The 19909-nt window shown below is 32.2% G+C and overlaps 1 protein-coding gene across 1 annotated transcript; it reads left to right on the top strand.

The window, feature by feature from the left end:
• The first annotated feature begins 11800 nt into the window (after window positions 1-11800).
• LOC111901045 (mevalonate kinase) lies at window positions 11801-16624 on the top strand. The gene is made up of 5 exons (XM_023896911.3): window positions 11801-12120; window positions 13240-13486; window positions 13595-13848; window positions 15098-15502; window positions 16327-16624. The coding sequence occupies exons 1-5, from the start codon at window positions 11982-11984 to the stop codon at window positions 16443-16445; spliced, it is 1164 nt and encodes a 387-aa protein (XP_023752679.1). The 5' UTR covers window positions 11801-11981; the 3' UTR covers window positions 16446-16624.
• Window positions 16625-19909: the final 3285 nt, after the last annotated feature.

Genomic DNA, 19909 nt, shown 5'->3' with positions numbered 1-19909 from the left:
GGGTTCACAATCAGAATATATGTTTGAGGATCCGTATTGTAATGACTGGTACTCGAAATCAGAACTCAGGTCTCGCAGTTAATTGACATTGTTTTGTATAGTCAAACTATAAAAGTCAAAATTTGAGATACTGCGAACATCTCACCTGTGAACGATTGGAGCTTGTTTGTCTGTGCTTGCATTCCTTTTCACAAACACTCAGATCCAATTGATTCGTAGTTTGGAATATTTGGGTTTGTTTGTTAAAACTTGGAATGAAAGAGGGGAGGAACGAAAGCGAACTTGTGGTTCGGCTCGGCTAAGGTTTCGCTCCTTGTTCGCATCGTGATGTACCTGGAACGAACTTGAGTTCGGTTGGTAGCTCTTGGAACGAAAGCACTTGGAAGAAAGAGGGGAGGACCGAAAGCGAATCTGTGATTCGGTTTGGATAAGGTTTCGCTTGTCATGAAGTTGGATTTCGGACTGAACATGGTTTTTGTATCAACAATCTTGGACCGAACTTGGTTTCGGTTGCTTGTGCTCGGACCGATTGAACAAATCATGGTGGTATCATTTCTTCTTTTATCAGTTGTATATATTGGGGATGAAGATGACTAATGTTACATCAAGGTCCATGCAACATTAGCTAATTGGCATTTTTGGTCCCTGTTGTTTTCATAGATTGGTATTTTTTGACCATTTCCAGTTTTTGCTTCAAATAAAGGGGTATATTGATGCTGAATTACCATTCCAGCCCCTGTCTTTCAGCAAGTGACAGTTTCGGCCCAATATTCAGAAAAGTTTACAACTTTGAGGGCCGGTGAACAATTTTGAATTTTTTAACGCACATTTTAATAAAGATTCCATCAAGTCTTGGCGGTTCGGAAAGTCATTTTTCGTGATAACGTCAAATTTTCACGACTTTTTCGGATTTTATACTTCATCGTTTATATCATTTTGTCAAAGGGAAGCATAGTAATTTTTTATCCATTCAAGATCATTCTCATGACCATTAGAAGGCTTTATAATCACGTTTTTGATTATAAATCGGGGGAGAATTTGGTATGGCCATTCGAAATTAGATTTGTGACTTTTCAAAGTTGAAGATATTTGATAAAGCTTGTGGTAGAATTATGAAGGTAGCTTTTACAGTGGAAGTTCTCCATCGAGCTCTGCTAAAGCTTCTACAGAGAAGTATCATTTACAACGGAAGTACTTTATCGAGCTCTGCTAAGGACTTGTTATATCTTCGACTTCAAGTATTTTCTCGATCAAGTGGCATTACGAATATTAATGTTTGGGTTGTTACATGATATTTTTTTTATGGCTTATATCATTAGCTTATTTGAAGATCATTGTGACTTGGAGGGGTAGCTCTTCAAAGCTTATATCATTAGCTTTTATGGCGGGCTTGGTTTTCATGAAGATTTTTTTGGGATTACATTCGAAAATTAAGTTTAAAGACATTACTTCAGTGCTTGATTTATATATCCTAGAGCCCGTGTTTGAAGACTATTGAAGAATCAAGATTCGTGGATTGCTTCATCTATTCCTCGTTGCAAGATCTTTTTATTTGCTAGATGCTTGTTTTGGAAGTTAAAGCATTGTCATCCATTCCATACTTTGAGGTGGAGATTGTAGGGTTTCAAAGCACTCCATGGATAATGACAATGGGCCCCTTGATTAAGTGTAGGTTAAAAGCCCAAGACTTGTCTTTTCCCTATAAATAGTCATGTATTATTCATAATTAGGGTTAAGAGAGAGGCAAAATGTAGCCGCCACGTTGTGAGGTTTCTGTAGAGTTAGATTCTTATTTCTTAAGTGTAATTTGTTCCTCACAATTCAATAAATCGAGTGATCATTCGACCTAATCTTCATATTTGTGTTTGTTCTTATTTTCCGCATCTTGTTCATCAAATCTCAATTAGGGTTTTAATCCTATCATCTATACTGGACTGACCATCCTACACCTTGCTGCTAGCTACAATGGGACCTGCAGGTCTTCGGGTGATGAACGTCATGCCATTTTGACATCTTCGTACGTCGTGTTTTACTAGGTCGATCAAGTATGGTTACAATTATATCACATTATATATTAATTAACAAATGGTTTAAGGTAGTTAGTACAGCAGTAGTTACTATAGCCTAAAACTACAGTACTTCATTATTTTCCCCATTACATTTACTTTGTGATCTTCACATAAACAATAATGTACAAACTATATTTTATTAATGATAGTCACATTTTGGAGGAATACTCACTTTTACAATGAACAAACATACAACACACTTGATGTCTTGGTAGAAGGCTACTTTTAGTAGAAAATATAGGATTTTTTTGGGAAATACAAACAATTACTACAAACATTTACAAACTCATACATTCAAACACTTACAAACATTTTCATACAAACAATGACACTAAAATGCTTATGACCTCACCAGCTTTAAAACTGATAAACTTTTTCAAAATAACTTGTATTCTCAGGTCGTCAGTAGACAGGTACCGAGGTCAGCTTTTGAGAAGATGGAGCACTTTCAAGACTCATCTTTTATTTTGATCCATATTTTGGTGTCTTATAAACTGTACAGAACACACTTGTATTAAAATACTTTATTAATGCAATGGATGATGTTATTTGCTTGTTTACTATTATTTTGTGTTGTGATACTGTACATGACGTCCTCCGCCCCAGAACATTTCTGCCATTCCGGTTTTGGGGTGTAACACGATTCTCAAAATTTCCAAACCTTTTATTACCCTGAATTTCTAACATCACGCGAAATGGGCTAGAAAATAGTTTAAAAAACTATTTTAATTATAAAATAGTTACAAAAAAACTATTCTAATTATTTGTTATTTAGAAGACATGAACCGATTTTAATTATAAAATAGTTAAAAAAAACTGCTTGAAATGGGCTAGAAAATGTCATTATTGAAATCTGGTAGATATATGTGGATGTGGAATACACTAACATTCATTCTCAGAGTCGGAGGCTCAATGAAGATAAACAGGGATGTGCTAAGCAAAAAGGGTGCGAGATGCCAATTTTGATATCATGTAAATATATGTTGAGAAGATAAAAACTGATTTTGAATGTAAAATGGCTATAACTTTACAAGAATAGCTAGATGGAAAATCACTTTGGATGCGTTCGACACAGAACGTTTGAGTGCTTATTGATGGGTTTTTTCCATAAGAACATCCTATGTGCTCATACAAACCCTAATGCTTGGATCTAGGTTTCTCTATTGTACATGCAATTCATCCAAGACTATAAAACCTAGATCTAATCAATATAACATATGAATTAGGGTTTAGATCATACCTTGATTGTTATATAGCAATAACAATCTCAATTCCTTCTTATATTGACTTTAGAAAGCTTAGAGTCACAAATGTTACTCCTCTAATGGCTCACAAACACCAAGAGCAAGAGGATGAAGAGGAGAAGAGAAGGAGGCTGCCCAAAATGTGTGGAAACCCTAACCAATTAGTTCTCTATGTTTTTGAGGCTTAAGGGTACTATATATACATGTAGGCTATTAGGGTTTTTAACTAGGAAACCCTAATTTGGATGCTTAGGTCCTAAGCAACCCATGGACCCTTCTTTAACAAGCCTTGGACGATTTCTAATGGGTTTCCCCATAGAATTCGTCCAACCTTATAATATAAGGTAATCCATGGCCTAATTGTAATTATCTTATAATTATAATTCCAGTCCCTTAAGTTTAATTAATCTCTTTTAGTCACAAACTTAATTCTTATTAATTCTTGACTAATATTAATTAAACAATATGATTTCTCCTTTAATATTATTCTCATAATATATTAATAAATCATATTTAATCCTTTCTCTCCATAATTCATCCTATCAAGTTGCTTTGGTGAAGGCAACCCAAAAGGACCATGCACCATCGGGTCAAGTACATACCAAAATAATTATGGACTTAAACACTAATCCAACAGTCTCCCACTTGGATAAGTCTAATAACTATTCCGCGTATGACTTCAGATCCTGATCTGCAATCGTAGCTTTCCAAAGCCGCTGTCAACTCTGATCTTATCAGATACGCGTGTCCTTCAGATAAGGGATCATATATTCCTCCACTCTAGATATTATCGTATAGACTGAGACATGGATCTAAATCATTCTCTCTGTCTATATGTTGTTTCCCGAATTCATATTTATGACGACTGACAACAGATTACAATTGAACACATCAATTTAGTCCCGGCTTGGCCAAGCGCTTAGGTGCCATCACTAAATCATCGAGGGGCCCACAGATATCGCTTTTATCCTACTTTAGATAAAAGGAACGGATAAACTTTGACTCAATGCTCGCTTGCACTCACTCACCAAATCACACACAACAATATGTTTTATAACACCAAGTTACTGGTGTGTTTACATATTATCAATGTGCAACCGATTTGCAAGATACAACTCACACACCTCGGTTTCAAGAATATAAGATGTTATCGTCTCACTAATCACTCGTGATACAAATCCATGAAGTGATCCAAGTGAGTGTGGGTTTAATCCAATGCTCAAATCATATTCATAAGCACTCATGAACGTTGCAGCAAACATTTGCTTATGTCTAATGCTCTTTAGACAATCCACACACCAATTCACGACAATCTTCATTCATATCTACTTCCAACATATGAACGACTGTGGCCCGTTTGAATAATTTTACTGTTCTCAACCAATTAAATTATTCAGGAAGTCAAAACATGCAAAGTGAAACACAAGAATAATACTAATCCCATATGGCCTCAAACCTTTGAGTATAAATAAAACACATTTTATTTATCACCATATCGATTACTCATTATTTGTCGTTTCAGGTAATCAACTTCTTACTTGAATTATTACCACACTTGTCCCATGCTCTTAGCATGCACACAATGTTTACTTATGGTTCTTACTTTGTGAAATATATCAAATGAATACATTTCCAATCATACTCATTTCACAACTCCCAATCCTTATCATAAGTATAAGAATATCAAATTCTTGCCACTTATAGAATATGCTAGATTCTAACATTTTATGTAATGATCCTTTCGTAATATCACTGCACTAAAGTCACAAGGACTATTGCCAATGAAATTACAAAGTCCTCTATAGAAGATTGTTACAAGACAATTCCATAGATGTGATGTCTCTCACTCAAGGTACATTCCTTTGAACATCCTTTTGCATAAAAGTTTCTAATCTAGACATTGATTCTTCAATATCCAACTCCCAATATGAAAACATTTCCATATTTTCCATATGACAAGTCATTCTTAATAGAATCTTATCTATTCATAATAAAGTCGATATGGTCCATCCAATACTATACCTCCAACTACTCACAAGCGACCAATCCTCGGCGAACTTTGGATTGTCCTTTGATAGTTGTTTAATCATCTTAGTCAAAACCGATTCTTGTCCTTTTCCCTCTAAATGCGGTAGACATATGGAAAATTTTAGAATGGTCAAATTGTACAACATTTGCAATCGATCCTATACCCGAAGCGTATGGGACACGATGCATAATGTCTTACATAAAGATTTGATACTTTATCAATCTTCTGCAATAATATTTTATGTGCTTTGTTCTTATAATTCGAAATATGAAGAGGAATGCCGTAATCATAATCGAAATTTAAGAACACACTATGTATCATTGACTAAATTTATTAACATTCCACAACCTAAGCTTTTAGATTTGAAATGAAGCATAATATTCTCTCCCTTAATTATAGCAAAACAACTTTACATCCTTACTACTTTGCAAAGTATGACTCTTGTTTTCTATAATTAATATTGCTAACTTGCAATACTTGCCTTAATAATCATACAATCATAACATTTATGCTCCCACTATCATGATGATTATTATAAACATAACACTTATGCTCCTACTAGCTTTGACATGTATTTAGAAAACAGCTTAACTTACAGAAAAACAATACCTATTGAATTTCTTAAGTTCATATTTCTAATACTTGATGCTTTGATAATCTTTTATCTAAGCTTCTTAATCTCATACACCTTTATCCAAGATAGCTCATATGTGCGTCTTAAACAATTCAGACTAATTGCCAAATCTCATAATTCGAATTATGGAGAGGGATACCGTAACCATAATCAAATTTAAGAATACAATTTTACAATCGCTATCTTCTTAAAATTTCTCTTAGCGAAAGCATTTCCTCACAGTCATTTTCATGAAGGAGGGAATCTTATGACAATTAGATTTTAATGGTGTACGTGTTCATATCCACGTAAATTTGTCAAAACCAAGGTTTACGACAAATTCAAACTCATATGGACCGGACTTTCTTAATCTTGATTTCTTGCCTTATGGTAACACGGCTGCCCACCATGTCTTCCAAGTAGTCAAGCAGCTCACCCTTTCCTATCAATGTACTTTTCATTGATCAAGGTCCTTGCCTTTTATGCATTCAATGAGAACTCATAGGACTCATATGCATAATTAACTCGATTGGAACGACACAGAAACAAGATAATGTCAACACGATAGGTTGTAAACTTCAACTTGTGTGCTAGTGATGATCGATAAGGTTTATTCTTGATTTGTTCTTGAAACCTTTCAAGACCATTAAGACCCCCACTGACTCCTTGACATATAAGATTCTCTTGTCAATAAGCATTTCTTGACAAACAAATATTCAAGAGTTAGTGTAGCTTTTATCAAGACAAAACACTTCATAAATTAGTCCTAGTTGGTCTTTGTCTTATCCAAGACATCACAACTTTCCAATTTCAAATGTGCAAGAATAAGAAAAACCCTTTTATAAATTCTACATTTGATGAATGTTATAAACCTTCTTAAGACTTGTCACTCAATGTCACAATCTTAACTTAAGATTTGTTTTGGAACGAATTATGATTGGCTTCTTGATTTAACCATTTCTTCAATTCTCGATTCCTCTTCTTAGACGTACAATTGCACTAAGACTCACTTAGAGGATCAATTGAGATATGGTTCTTAATCATTAAGACCTATCATAAAACATAATAAAAGGTACTCTCCCTTCTTCTTAGAATAGAGAAACTTTTGTCTTTCTGCCTACTTGATTCTTCTTATTCGTTCTGCTATTGATTTAAGCTCTTTTCAATCAACTAAGAATCACACTTAATCTCATAAGCGTAATCATATTTACTTAACCTTAGTAAATAATGACGAATATCTTTGTTACTCTTGTGGTGAACTTGATCAACACACAACCTTGTGTACTCGATCTCCTAGTCCTTCATTTGACACTTTGTCAATGAATTAGTCTAATTTTCCCAAATGTGAAAGTTTTTTATTCATCGTGCAACCAAGTTGCATGATTCCAAGTTTCTGTCCAATTGAAACTTGGGCGATGAGAAACTTTCCCTATTTGGTAAATTCTTGACATTTCCACAATTAACATAATTAAGAATCACATCCATTCGTTGTAGAAATATGCAAACATCAATTTTTCATAACGATTTTATTGCAAGGAAATAATAAAATAAATAAATACGTCAAACAAAATTTATTTTATTCATAAAAGCAACGGAAAACATTTGTCCTTACAATTCAAAATCAACTGAAAAACTATGTAATCAAATATTCCTAACAACTCTATCATAACTTTCAAATCTCAAAATCTAATCTTCAAATCCATTTCTTCGTGATTAGACTCATCTTGCTCTTTCATCAAGCTTCCTCTCTTTTCATTGATCCTGTAAAACATTCAAATGCAATCTTATCACATCATGTATTAAGAATCAACGAATAGGAACTTAATGGAGTTAGATAGTGGATTCTACCTAAAGCACATCCATACTCTTTGGCTCTCCCATCTTCTGGACTCTTCAAGCTTTTAGGGTAGACTTGTATCCAACGCCCTTTCTTTTGGCAGCAAACGCAGGTCGGTTCTCCTAGAACTTCCTCGGAAGCATGGTTGGTTGACTTTCCCAACAAATGTGCTCCATTGCTTTGCCAAATCATTTCTTATTCAGCAGCAATGAGCATGTAAGTTAGGTCAATGAGGTTTGCATCATGATCCATCATATAATACTTTCTTTTGAACTCATTATATGATTCAGGGAGTGACTGTAGAACCCAGCCTATAGCCAACTCATTAGGGAATGACGCACCCAACATTATCAACCTATCAATGTATGATTTCATTCCTAGAACGTGGGCACACACGGGTTTACCATCTTCATGTTTCATTTCCAATAGGGCTTTAGTGACATTGAACCTTTCAATTCTTTGATCTTGTGGGTTAGGAAGAACAACGGGAGGAGGAGGAGGAAGTGAAGCATGATTTCTTGTTCCTTGATCGAATCGTGGAATATCATCTTCATGTGAAATGCTTGTTCCACGGGATTTGGGAAGACCATAATTGTCGTACTTTGACATCTACAAAACGGGAGAAAACGAATTCAAGTTAGTTGATTTATTGAGTCCTTAGTAAATCACCCAAATGATATACTAAGGCTAGGACCCAACACAATATTCTACAACTCGGGAGAGGGATGCCGTAACCCTAATTGCAGAACATTTGAAGGTAAGTGAATGACGATTCACTAATTTCCCACCAACGAAAAAGAAATTTAAGTTTTAAATCTATGAAAACTCCTAGATCCTTTGAGATTCATTGAACATTTCAATGGCATGTTTAAATCTCGATATGCCCCTCTAGTTTGTGACTGGGATGCCGAGGATCACAAAGCGGGTGTGAATAACCATGCAAACTTACATGGTGCCCTCACATGTTACAGTCACCTATTCGATGTGCCGGTAAACCACACACGCTCCACCGAACTATGACAAACATTGAGTCACCCTTTGCTACCTTTGCTTAGAACCATTTAGTGTGCCGGTTAACCACACACGCTCCACTAACGTCTTCGCAAGGGTACAAAGTGTGATTTCATGGAATTGCATCAATTCAATTTTGCCTAAAGTAACTAAGATTGGGAATTTTGAAAAAGCATTTAGTTACTTTTGTACTTCATTATACTTATAATGGAAGGTTTCTGTCCTATCCTACCCGTTCGGCTAACGACCCTCCACTAGTCAAGAGTGCGGTAGGTAAGAGTGGATACCCATTCAATCGCCATTTTATAGGCAATTTCCTTAAACACCCCTTATAGACCAGCTTCGTGAATGAGGCCTACTAACGGTAAGACTGACTTTTACTTATACATATATATAATGTTAGACTTTTAATGTTATATATAGTATAGGGTGTATTTTACACTTTTAAAATACTAGGTGGTCTAATTTAATAATTATACCTTTAATTCAATTAAATTGTAAACCAAAATTTTATGGATTTATTAAACCTCTTTTAATTAATAAAACCATAAGGGTGTGATTTGAACTTTTCAAAACAATACTAGGGTTTTAGAATTTAACATTCCTAAATTAAACTTTTAATCAACTTTTAAATTCCAAAACTTGAGGGCAAGTTTTGAAACATTTCAAAACATTAGGGTTTAGAATTTAAATATTTCAAAATCAAACTTTTCAATCAAAATTTAAATTCCAAAACTTGAGGGCAAGTTTTGAAACATTTTTCAAAACATTAAGGTTTCAACTATTTAAATTTCAAAACAAAACTTTTGAGTTCAAATTTAAACTATAAAACCTAAAGGGGAAAATTGAAACTTTTCATAACACAAGGATCAAATAACAAATAATATAAATTAAACAATTAATTTTATCATTATCTATATTTGACCTAATTTTAATTTCTTGCAAAACAAGTTACCCAATTAATACAAATAATCAACTTTAATCATATAAGGAAGTTATTATCCAATCAATTGGTAATTATCTTTTGTTTAATCAAGGATATACTCATATATATGCATAAAATCGGATTTTAATGATCTAAAACAGATGAGGCAAGTATCCATGAGTAAAACAGCAAGAAATCCCGAAATCCCCTCTTTCTGACGCTCGAACTCGCCGAGTAGGGGCCTACTCGCCGAGTCCACAATAGGACTCGCCGAGTTCATCAGGCAGGAGGCAAAAAATCGATTTTTTTAAGGCTTGAACAAATAACCAAGGCATCAATACAATAGAAACCAATCAAGTCTCTGATACCACTGATGGGTTTTTGCCATAAGAACATCCTATGTGCTCATACAAACCCTAATGCTTGGATCTAGGTTTCTCTATTGTACATGCAATTCATCCAAGACTATAAACCCTAGATCTAATCAATATAACATATGAATTAGGGTTTAGATCATACCTTGATTGTTATATAGCAATAACAATCTCAATTCCTTCTTGTATTGACTTTAGAAAGCTTAGAGTCACAAATGTTACTCCTCTAATGGCTCACAAACACCAAGAGCAAGAGGATGAAGAGGAGAAGAGAAGGAGGCTGCCCAAAACGTGTTGAAACCCTAACCAATTAGTTTTCTATGTTTTTGAGGCTTAAGGGTACTATATATGTAGGCTATTAGGGTTTTCAACTAGGAAACCCTAATTTGGATGCTTAGTCCCTAAGCAACCCATGGACCCTTCTTTAACAAGCCTTGGACGATTTCTAATGGGCTTCCCCATAAAATTCATCCAACCTTATAATATAAGGTAATCCATGGCCTAATTGCAATTATCTTATAATTATAATTCCAGTCCCTTAAGTTTAATTAATCTCTTTTAGTCACAAACTTAATTCTTATTAATTCTTGACTAATATTAATTAAACAATATGATTTCTCCTTTAATATATTATTCTCATAATATATTAATAAATCATATTTAATCATTTCTCTCCATAATTCATCCTATCAAGTTGCTTTGGTGAAGGCAACCCAAAAGGACCATGCACCATCGGGTCAAGTACATACCAAAATAATTATGGACTTAGACACTAATCCAACACTTATAGCTTATAGTGTTTTGACAAAACGCTCCGTTTTGAACATAAAGTCTTGTTTGACACTACAAGCTTCTAATGTTTAGTTTAAACAAAACGCTTCAAATCCAAATGTTACTTTATGTAATGTTTAACAAAACACTACAAGTTACAAGTTACCCGCTACCAGCTAATTTTGCCGAACACGTCCTTTATGAAGAAATCCGATGTTGGAACGGAAAACCGAACTGGTTTAAGATATGGTCTGGACCTTCAACTGGTTCAGTTCCCAGTTTTTGGTTTGGACCTCTGCTACGAAAACAGTTATTCTAATATTTTTTAATGATAGGATTAAGAAATGTATAAATAATCTACCATAATAAATAAAGATAATTTTGTCAAATGTCAACTTCTTATTGAATTTGACACATGTCATTTTCTTAGAATTAATTTTTTTCCACTTGTCATTTTTATTCAACTCTCGCCTATTAAATGTCACCTCATAGTAATTAATGTGAATTAATGTATATAGTAAACATTTCAGTTTGTGAATTCTTATTTCTATTAATATACTAATGAATTTCATTTGTAAATTTATATTAATTAGTTTTATTAGTATAGATTAATTAAGACAAATTACATAAATGGTTCTTGTATTTATTCTATTTATTGTTTTCATTTTGAAAGTTTACTTCAAAAAATACTTAATTTTTACACATTCATATTTAACATGATTATTTAAAACATGATAATAATTTTTTATTAATATAGATTGAATTACTTATTCATTTTTTCATTTATATTTATTTCAAAATTTTACTTTAAAAAATATACTGTATATTTAACTTTTTTAAATATAATAACAGTAACACTTTTCTACGAAAACATCTTTAAATAAATAAAAAAAAACATACCTACTCGGCACTCAGCAGTCCATCACGTTGAGAAGGCCTATTTTGACCATGCGTTTAACGTTTTCGTCTACATAAACTGGAAAACACATTTCCACGATCAACTGCTATCTTCCCATACAGGACAAATCCCCGATAATCTCTATAAAGTACTCACTGATTTACCATCAATAAAGTGGTGAAAGAAAATCAATCGCACCCAATTCTATTCATGACCATGGAGGTGAGAGCTAGAGCTCCTGGAAAGATCATACTCGCCGGAGAACATGCCGTTGTTCATGGATCCGCAGCCGTCGCCGCCTCCATTGGCCTCTACACATCCGTCACTCTTCGCTTCCATTCACCTTCTGGTAATTTACTCGCCACTTAACTTTTCGTATTTGCTCGTTGAAGTGCTACTTTAGTTATGTTTAGGAATCCCAATTTTAAGTGTGGGTTAATTCTGGTTAAGTGTATGTAAATTCTTTTAATTTGAAAATGTTGATGGAGTTGATTGATTATTCGTAATCTCAATCACATAGAGATGCATTTCTTGACGACTTTGCTAACACAAGTACTTAACTAGCCAACTGTAACAGCCTAACCATAGAGTGATTAAGTGCGAACCAGGTGTTTGATGAAATGTCTCCACCCATTAATATTCATTCTAGGGAATTGAATAACATGGCGAAGTCCTAAGTAAGCTCCAATAAGTTGGCCATGTTTGGCTCGGCTTCATCAAGCCATCATATGAGTTTTGGAAGTATTCCATAGGAGTTTATCATTCACCTTAGAGAAGCTTGTGGAATATTAAAGCTTCTGATGTACGAGAGAGATAAATTTTCATTTGCTTGATCAATTCTGTGATAATATTGGTGAGTTCTTAAAAGAATCTTGGTGATTTGATGCAGTTCGAGACCCAAATCCCAATGTTTAAGTTTCTCCCTGATACCCTTTTTCACCAGCTCCTTTATAAGTCACTTGAATATAAACATACTGCTTCATGAAGATGAGTGATTTTCATGGTAGCTTAAACATTTCTGACTAATTTGAGATTCCAACAAGGACAAGAAATAATTACATACTTTATATTCTTTTCCTCTGAAAATTTGATTCATACATATGAGTCATAAAAACATTAAATGACACTATAAAATAGATACCATGCTTGAAAGAGAGATCCCATTGGAAATATCAATAAATAACCTTGTAAATATCAAACCAACCTTGTAAACTCCCTTTAAGATAGCAACAACCCAATCTTGGAAAATAAATTGCAAATATTTGAAATCTAAATATTCTTAGAACAGGAATATCGATATATTTAAATAAATATTGAAGTAAAATCTAAATTTCATTAATTTTGGTAACTGCTAGAAAAGACTATAAGGTAGGTAAAATTTAGTAAAGATTCAAGTCACATCTGTCCTTAGTAACATCTTATTACATATCTAATCTTGATGCTTTATTCTTCATTTTTCTTCCAATAGATAATGACGATAATACCCTCACACTCCACCTCATGGATGTGGGCTTAAATTTTTCATGGCCCATTGGAAGAATCAAAGAGGTGTTACCTGATTCAACCAATACAATCGCATCTTCACCCACAACATGTTCCCCAGAGACAATCAAACTCATTGCAACACTAGTGGAAGAACATGAAATTCCAGAAACAAAAATTGGAATTGCTTCTGGAGTTATTGCTTTTCTCTGGTTATACACCTCTATTCACGGGTATGCTTTCCTTTGCAATCTCTAGTAACCATCATTTGTTATTCAAAATCAGTTTTCGAAGAAGGGTACAATAGTCATTTTCTCATATTCAGATAGTTGTTCATTCAGGAATAAAGCAGCAACAGTGAGTGTGTCTTCTGAGCTTCCTTTGGGATCAGGGTTAGGATCCTCTGCAGCATTCTGTGTCTCACTCTGTGGAGCCTTTCTTGGTTTATCAGATTCGGTAAAAGTTGACTTTGGTCAACATGGTTGGGCTGCTTTTGGAGAAAAAGAGCAGCAATTAGTCAACAAATGGGCTTTTGAAGGTGAAAAGATTATTCATGGGAAGCCTTCTGGTATAGACAATACAGTCAGCACATTCGGTATGTCTGATAATTACCACTTTGCCCTTGTCTTCTTCATCTTCTTCCAACAATACCCTAAAATAAAACCAAAATCCATCTTATGAAGAAATAACAACACATAAATGACCCTATATATTGGAGATAAGAATCAGTGAGATCTTGGGTTAAGCTTAATCATGTCTTTATTTATATACTAATATATTTTATTTTTTTATTTTTATTTTGTATCTAGGGTTAATTACATAAACAACCCTATATATTCGGTTCTTTTTTTCCTAAAAAAGGCTTACATTTTTCTTTTTTTTGAATTAAAGCTAAACTTTATTTATTTTCTAAAAAATCCATTACATTTTTGTGTAAAACCAGTAAATATGCTAAAATGGCTTAATTGAAAAAAATGGAAAGAATTTAAGGGCTTTTTAAAAAGGATTAATCTCATAAAAAACCTTATATTTTGATTAAACCTCAATTTTATTTTTTGCGTGAAAACTGAAAAATACCTTGTATTTTTTCATTTTTTTTTCGAAAAAGCCCTCAACTTTGTATTTTTTTTTTCCGAAAAAAACCCTCAACCTTCTAAATGCTTCCAAATAAAACCTCAACCTTTTTAGTTTTTCTCAAAAAAAACCCTCACATTTTACAAATTTTTTGGGTTAATTTCATAAAAATCTTATATTTTGTGTTTTTTACGGATTAAACCTCAACTTTATTTTTTTCATGAAAAAAACCTTGCAATTTTTTTTTTCATTTTTTCCGATTTGGCCCTTTTAGTGATTTTTCTCCAAAAAATGTTTTAAAATGTGACGGTTTTTTTTTTCTTCAGGAAAGACTAATAAAGTTGAGGATATATTTGGAAACATTTAGAAGGTTGAGGTTTTTTTCAGAAAAAATGAAAAAACATAAGGTCTTTTTCATAAAAAAAAAAATAAAGATGAGGTTTAATACGAAAAAAACACAAAACATAAGACCTTTTACGAATTTTGGGAAAAAAATGATTAAAAGGGCCAGAGCAGAAAAAAAATAAAAAAATACAAACTCTTTTTCAGACAAAAAATAAATATGAGGTTTAAACCCGAAAAAAACACAAAATATAACGTCTTTTATGAAATTAACCCTTTAAAAAAATAAAGTTGAGGTTTAATCCGGAAAAAAAAAAAATCCAAAATATAGCATCTTTTACGTAATTACATCTTATACCTATATAGTATTACACATTTGGGTTATTTACATGTTACTAAAACTACATGTCTAAATTAATTGATCACAGGAAATCTAATAAAGTTCAAATCCGGTGATTTAACCCGAATAAAATCCAACATGATCCTTAAAATGCTAATCACCAACACAAAAGTTGGTAGAAACACAAAAGCATTAGTGGCAGGAGTTAACGAACGTAAAAACAGGCATCCTGATGCAATGACATCTGTATTTACTGCTGTTGACTTCATCAGCAATGAATTCGCTTCAATACTCCAATCATCTTCCGATGATCATCTTCAAAAAGAACAAAAAGTAGAAGAATTGATGCAAATGAATCAAGGTTTGCTTCAATGCATGGGTGTCAGTCATGCTTCTATCGAAGCAGTGTTACGGACAACATTGAATTATAAGTTGACTTCTAAGTTGACCGGAGCTGGTGGTGGTGGATGTGTTCTTACTCTTTTACCCTCACGTATCCTTTTCAATATTTTCATCACACTATTCGTTTTTTTTTTCAAAATATATCTTTTGTCTTAAAAAAATGGTAGGCCAGGGTGTAGTGTGTTTGACATATACTGGACTGAGATTGAAACTGATTCTGTAGTATTTTGTCCCACTGCAAAAAGTGGAACGTAATTGGAGTGATGATATTGAGACAAAAATTGTAATTTTTTGTCCTACCAAATAAGGGGACATTGACTTGCTCTCGATTATTTGTGTAAAAGACGTGAATACTCTTCAAATCAACATCATAAAAATTAGAGTAAATTACACGAATGGTCCCTATGGTTTGGGTAATTTATGCGTTTGGTCCCTAATTTATTTCTTTAATTCGGGAGGTCCCTACTATTTGTTGTTTGTTTTCGTTACACGTTTGGTCCCTGTCTTACCTAAAAAGACTATTATTTAAATAGAGAAAAATGTTGGGGTAGGTAAGGTAAGGTGAGGGGTGTGAGATTGAGGGTGTGTTTATTTAAATAAATTAAAAAATTAAGGGCAAAATATTTTTTTTAGGTAATACAGGGACCAAGTACGTAACAAAAACAAACAGTAGGGACCTTTCGAGTTAAAAAAATAAGTTAGGGATCAAACTCGCAAATTACCGTAAACCATAGGGACCATTCGTGTAATTTACTCTAAAAATTAGCCGTAGAAAGTTTACAAAAAAGTTAAGATTTAATGGAGAAAACTTTTTTTTTCTTTATGTATTAATTCAAAAAAGAAATATCCATATATATAGCTTATCATATTAAGTCATGTGAATAATGAGATGTTGCCTTTAACTATTGTCAATAGTATTGTCTTCAACGGTTATCGACAAGGTAATTGAGGAGCTTGAGGAATGTGGATTCCAATGTTTGATTGCTGAGATAGGTGGAAATGGACTTGAGATTTGCTTTGATGGTCTCTCATGATTCTTACATTTATGAAAATATTGGTGCTTCTTAATTCCTTTCATGTTGGAGCAATTTTCGTATTTAATTGTTGTACACTAGCTATGTTGCTTGTGGTTTAGCTTTCATGTTGTTTGAAATAATATATGTACAAGTGCGATTATGACATCTATTTGTAGAAAAAAAAACAAGTTTTTATATAGGCTTGAAGATATAGACAAATAGGTATTCCGTCTTAACATTCTTTTGAATTATATACTCAAACGTAAATAATTTAATCATTATTAAATGTATTTATTGACTCTAAAAAGGCACATCAATCAAGACATATTTACCAGCTTATTAAATAATGGACAAAATTACATAACCGATCTGGTTTAGTAAAAAGTCATAAATTCAGTCTTTACTATTTTTTTTTTGACATAGACTGTTCCAACGGTTTGCAAAACTTGCATGAATCCTTTTTATGATATCGTTTATTTTCATCTGTTAAGGCATAACATGTCTCGCATGTGAGAGGTATTTTTGTCTCCTCCCATTCTCTTTTATGAGCAAAAGCTTTTTTAGCTGAGCTATAGATTAATTGGTTTATGTTTCCTAAAACTAATTTATATTATGGAAATTTGTAAAACCATAAATAATAAAAAAAATTACAAAAAACATATTAAAAAAACAATTTTTTTTAATAAAAAAAATATATTTTTAGTATATTGTAAAAAAATAATTCTTTACAAACAATTTATATATTTTTTTATGTATTTCTTTTACGTAAAATATTTTTTTTATGTATTTTAATAATACGTTTTGTAAAATATGTTATTATGTTGTTATAATCCGAAAATATATTTTTACGTTTTGTTAACACGTTTAGTTGGTTTATATGAAAACGTCAACATTATGGTTAAAACATATTTTTTATGTTTTCATACTTTTATGTTATGTTAAAACATTTTTAGATGGTTTATACCAACTAAAGATGTTAACATAACGTAAAAGTATGAAAATATGGACATATATTTTACCAATAATTCATGCCATTTTAGTATAAACCAACTAAAGACGGGACAAAACGTAAAACTATATTTTCGCATTATAACAACGTAATAACATGTTATACGAAAATGTATTTTTATATATATAAAAAGCATATTTTATAATAAATAAATACGTAAAATTTTTTTTTTTAATGAAAATGTGAAAATATGTTTTAGGATCATAGCAATGTAATAAAATATTATACAAAAACATATTTTGAAAATACATAAAAAAATATATTTTACGTAAAATAAATACGTAAAAAAAACATATAAAATTGTTCGTAATTTTTTTTACAATACACTAAAAGATATAATTTGTTTTATTAAAAAAAAGTATTTTTGTAAAAATATGTTTTTTGTAATTTTTTTTATTATTTATGTTTTTACAATTTTACATAATATAAATTAGTTTTAGGATATACAAATCAAGTTAATATTATAGGTATTTGGCCCAATAAGCTCAGCATCTCCAATCGACTACGTTACTTACGGCTTCGACTATCGGAGTCTGGCTCCATCTTCCCAATCATTGCCTAAAAAGACGAAAGGTCAGGATGTAAGAAGACAAGAAGTCGATTGGTTTTCCAAAGCGTTGATTGGTCAAGAGACTCTTATTTGGATACGTAATGATACCTTAGAATCGTAATTTCTATAAACTCTCATCTCTCCTCCCTCAATTCTTGTCAATAACACAAGAAGAATTTTTTTTTTTATCATTTTTTTGGATACCTTTTCCTCTTCCGATTTATGTGAATCTATCGATATTTCTCTTCTATACTATATAGAACTCACCAGGGTTGTCATGAAAGTATTCTCCTGTTGGTTCTTATTATGGACGATCTTGCCACTGTCGCTATAGAATTGTCTGGTTTCTTAATTTGTTTCATAACTTTTCTAGATGTCATTTTTTCCTTAAAACTGGTGTTATGTTTTTTACTTTGGAATTTTAACTAGGTACAGGGTAATGTTTTACTCATTTTGGTTGGTTTGGATTTTAAAGACGTTTCCCATATCATCATTGAATTTTGTCAATTTGGACGATTTTGCCCTTGTTGTTTTAGCCTAGGGGTGAGCATTTGGACCTATGGACCGGTGAACTAGACTGGACTGGACCGTTTTTTTTGGACCCCCGGGCCGGTTCTCGGTTCTAGGATTTTAGCAAAACCGGCCCGGTTCGGCCGGTTCCAGGTAAAAACCGGTTTTGAACTGACTTATTTTAAAAAAATGTTAAACAAACATATCTCATTCGTTTTAAGTCGGATTAACATGCGGTTTTTTCCAACGTGTAATTTAGAGTTTGTAGATGATTTTAGACTACAATTTTGTTGTTTTTGGTGTTATATTTGATGAGTTACAATCATTCAAAAATTACATATCAAAGTTAAAATATTTCAACTTTTCAGCAATAAATTAAAATTTTGTATTATGTGAAATTATTTAAACAAGTATATCTTATTCGTTTGAAGTCGGATTAACATGTGGTTTTTTCTAACGTGTAATTTAGAGGTTGTAGATGATTTTAGACTATAATTTTGTTGTTTTGGTGTTATATTTGATGAGCTACAATCCTTCAAAAATGAGATACAAAGCTGAAATATTTCAGCTTTTCAACAAGAAATTTAAACTTTTGTATTACGTGAAATTCTTTAAACAAGCATATCTCATTCGTTTTAAGTCGGATTAACATGCAGTTTTTTCTAATGTGTAACTTAGATTTTGTAAATGATTTTAGTCTATAATTTTGTTGTTTTTGGTATTATATTTTATGAGTTACAATGTTTCAAAGATGAGATATAAAAAACTGAAATATCTCAGCTTTTCAGCAAGAAATTTAAACTTTTGTAATTTATGAAATTCTTTAAACAAGCATATCTCATTCGTTTTAAGTCGGATTGACATGTGGTTTTTTCTAACGTGTAATTTAGAGTTTGTAGATAATTTTAGACTATAATTTTGTTATTTTTAGTGTTATATTCAATGATTTACAATCCTTAAAAAATGAGATATCAAAGCTGGAATATTTCGGCTTTTCAGCAATAAATTTAAATTTTTGCATTCTATGAAAATTTTTAAACAAACATATATCATTCATTTTAAGTCGGATTGATATGTGTTTTTTCTACAACGTGTAATTTAAAGTTTGTAGATGGTTTTAAATTATAATTTTGTTGTGTTTGGTGTTATATTTAATGAGTTACAATCATTCAAACAAATAGTATAAAGTATAAATAATCAAAGTTTGACCGGCCCAAAAGACAAAATAAACGAAAATGTATGCATTTTTATGCATTGTACCGTATCAAACCCAAAAAGTATTCATTTTAACGAGTTGTAACGTATCAAACCCAACAACATATTAATTTTAACGAGTTGTATCAAACCCAAAAATGTGTTTTAACAAGTTGTACCGTTTGCATGTAAAGTTGTATCAGTCCAAACGGGTCCAAA

The sequence above is a fragment of the Lactuca sativa genome, chromosome 4 (genome assembly GCF_002870075.4).
Source record: "Lactuca sativa cultivar Salinas chromosome 4, Lsat_Salinas_v11, whole genome shotgun sequence".
Classification (NCBI taxonomy): Eukaryota; Viridiplantae; Streptophyta; class Magnoliopsida; order Asterales; family Asteraceae; genus Lactuca; species Lactuca sativa.
The sequence above is the reverse complement of the archived record's forward strand: the minus strand, read 5'-3'. Positions and strand labels throughout refer to the sequence as shown.

What these genes read in the sequence shown, in the direction of transcription:
- LOC111901045 (XM_023896911.3), top strand. Translation starts at nt 11,982, where the DNA reads ATGACCATGGAGGTGAGAGCTAGAGCTCCTGGAAAGATCATACTCGCC. An exon ending in TTATACACCTCTATTCACGG is followed by an intron (nt 13,487 to 13,594) that starts GTATGCTTTCCT and finishes TTGTTCATTCAG; the next exon opens with GAATAAAGCAGCAACAGTGA. An exon ending in CAATACAGTCAGCACATTCG is followed by an intron (nt 13,849 to 15,097) that starts GTATGTCTGATA and finishes AATTGATCACAG; the next exon opens with GAAATCTAATAAAGTTCAAA.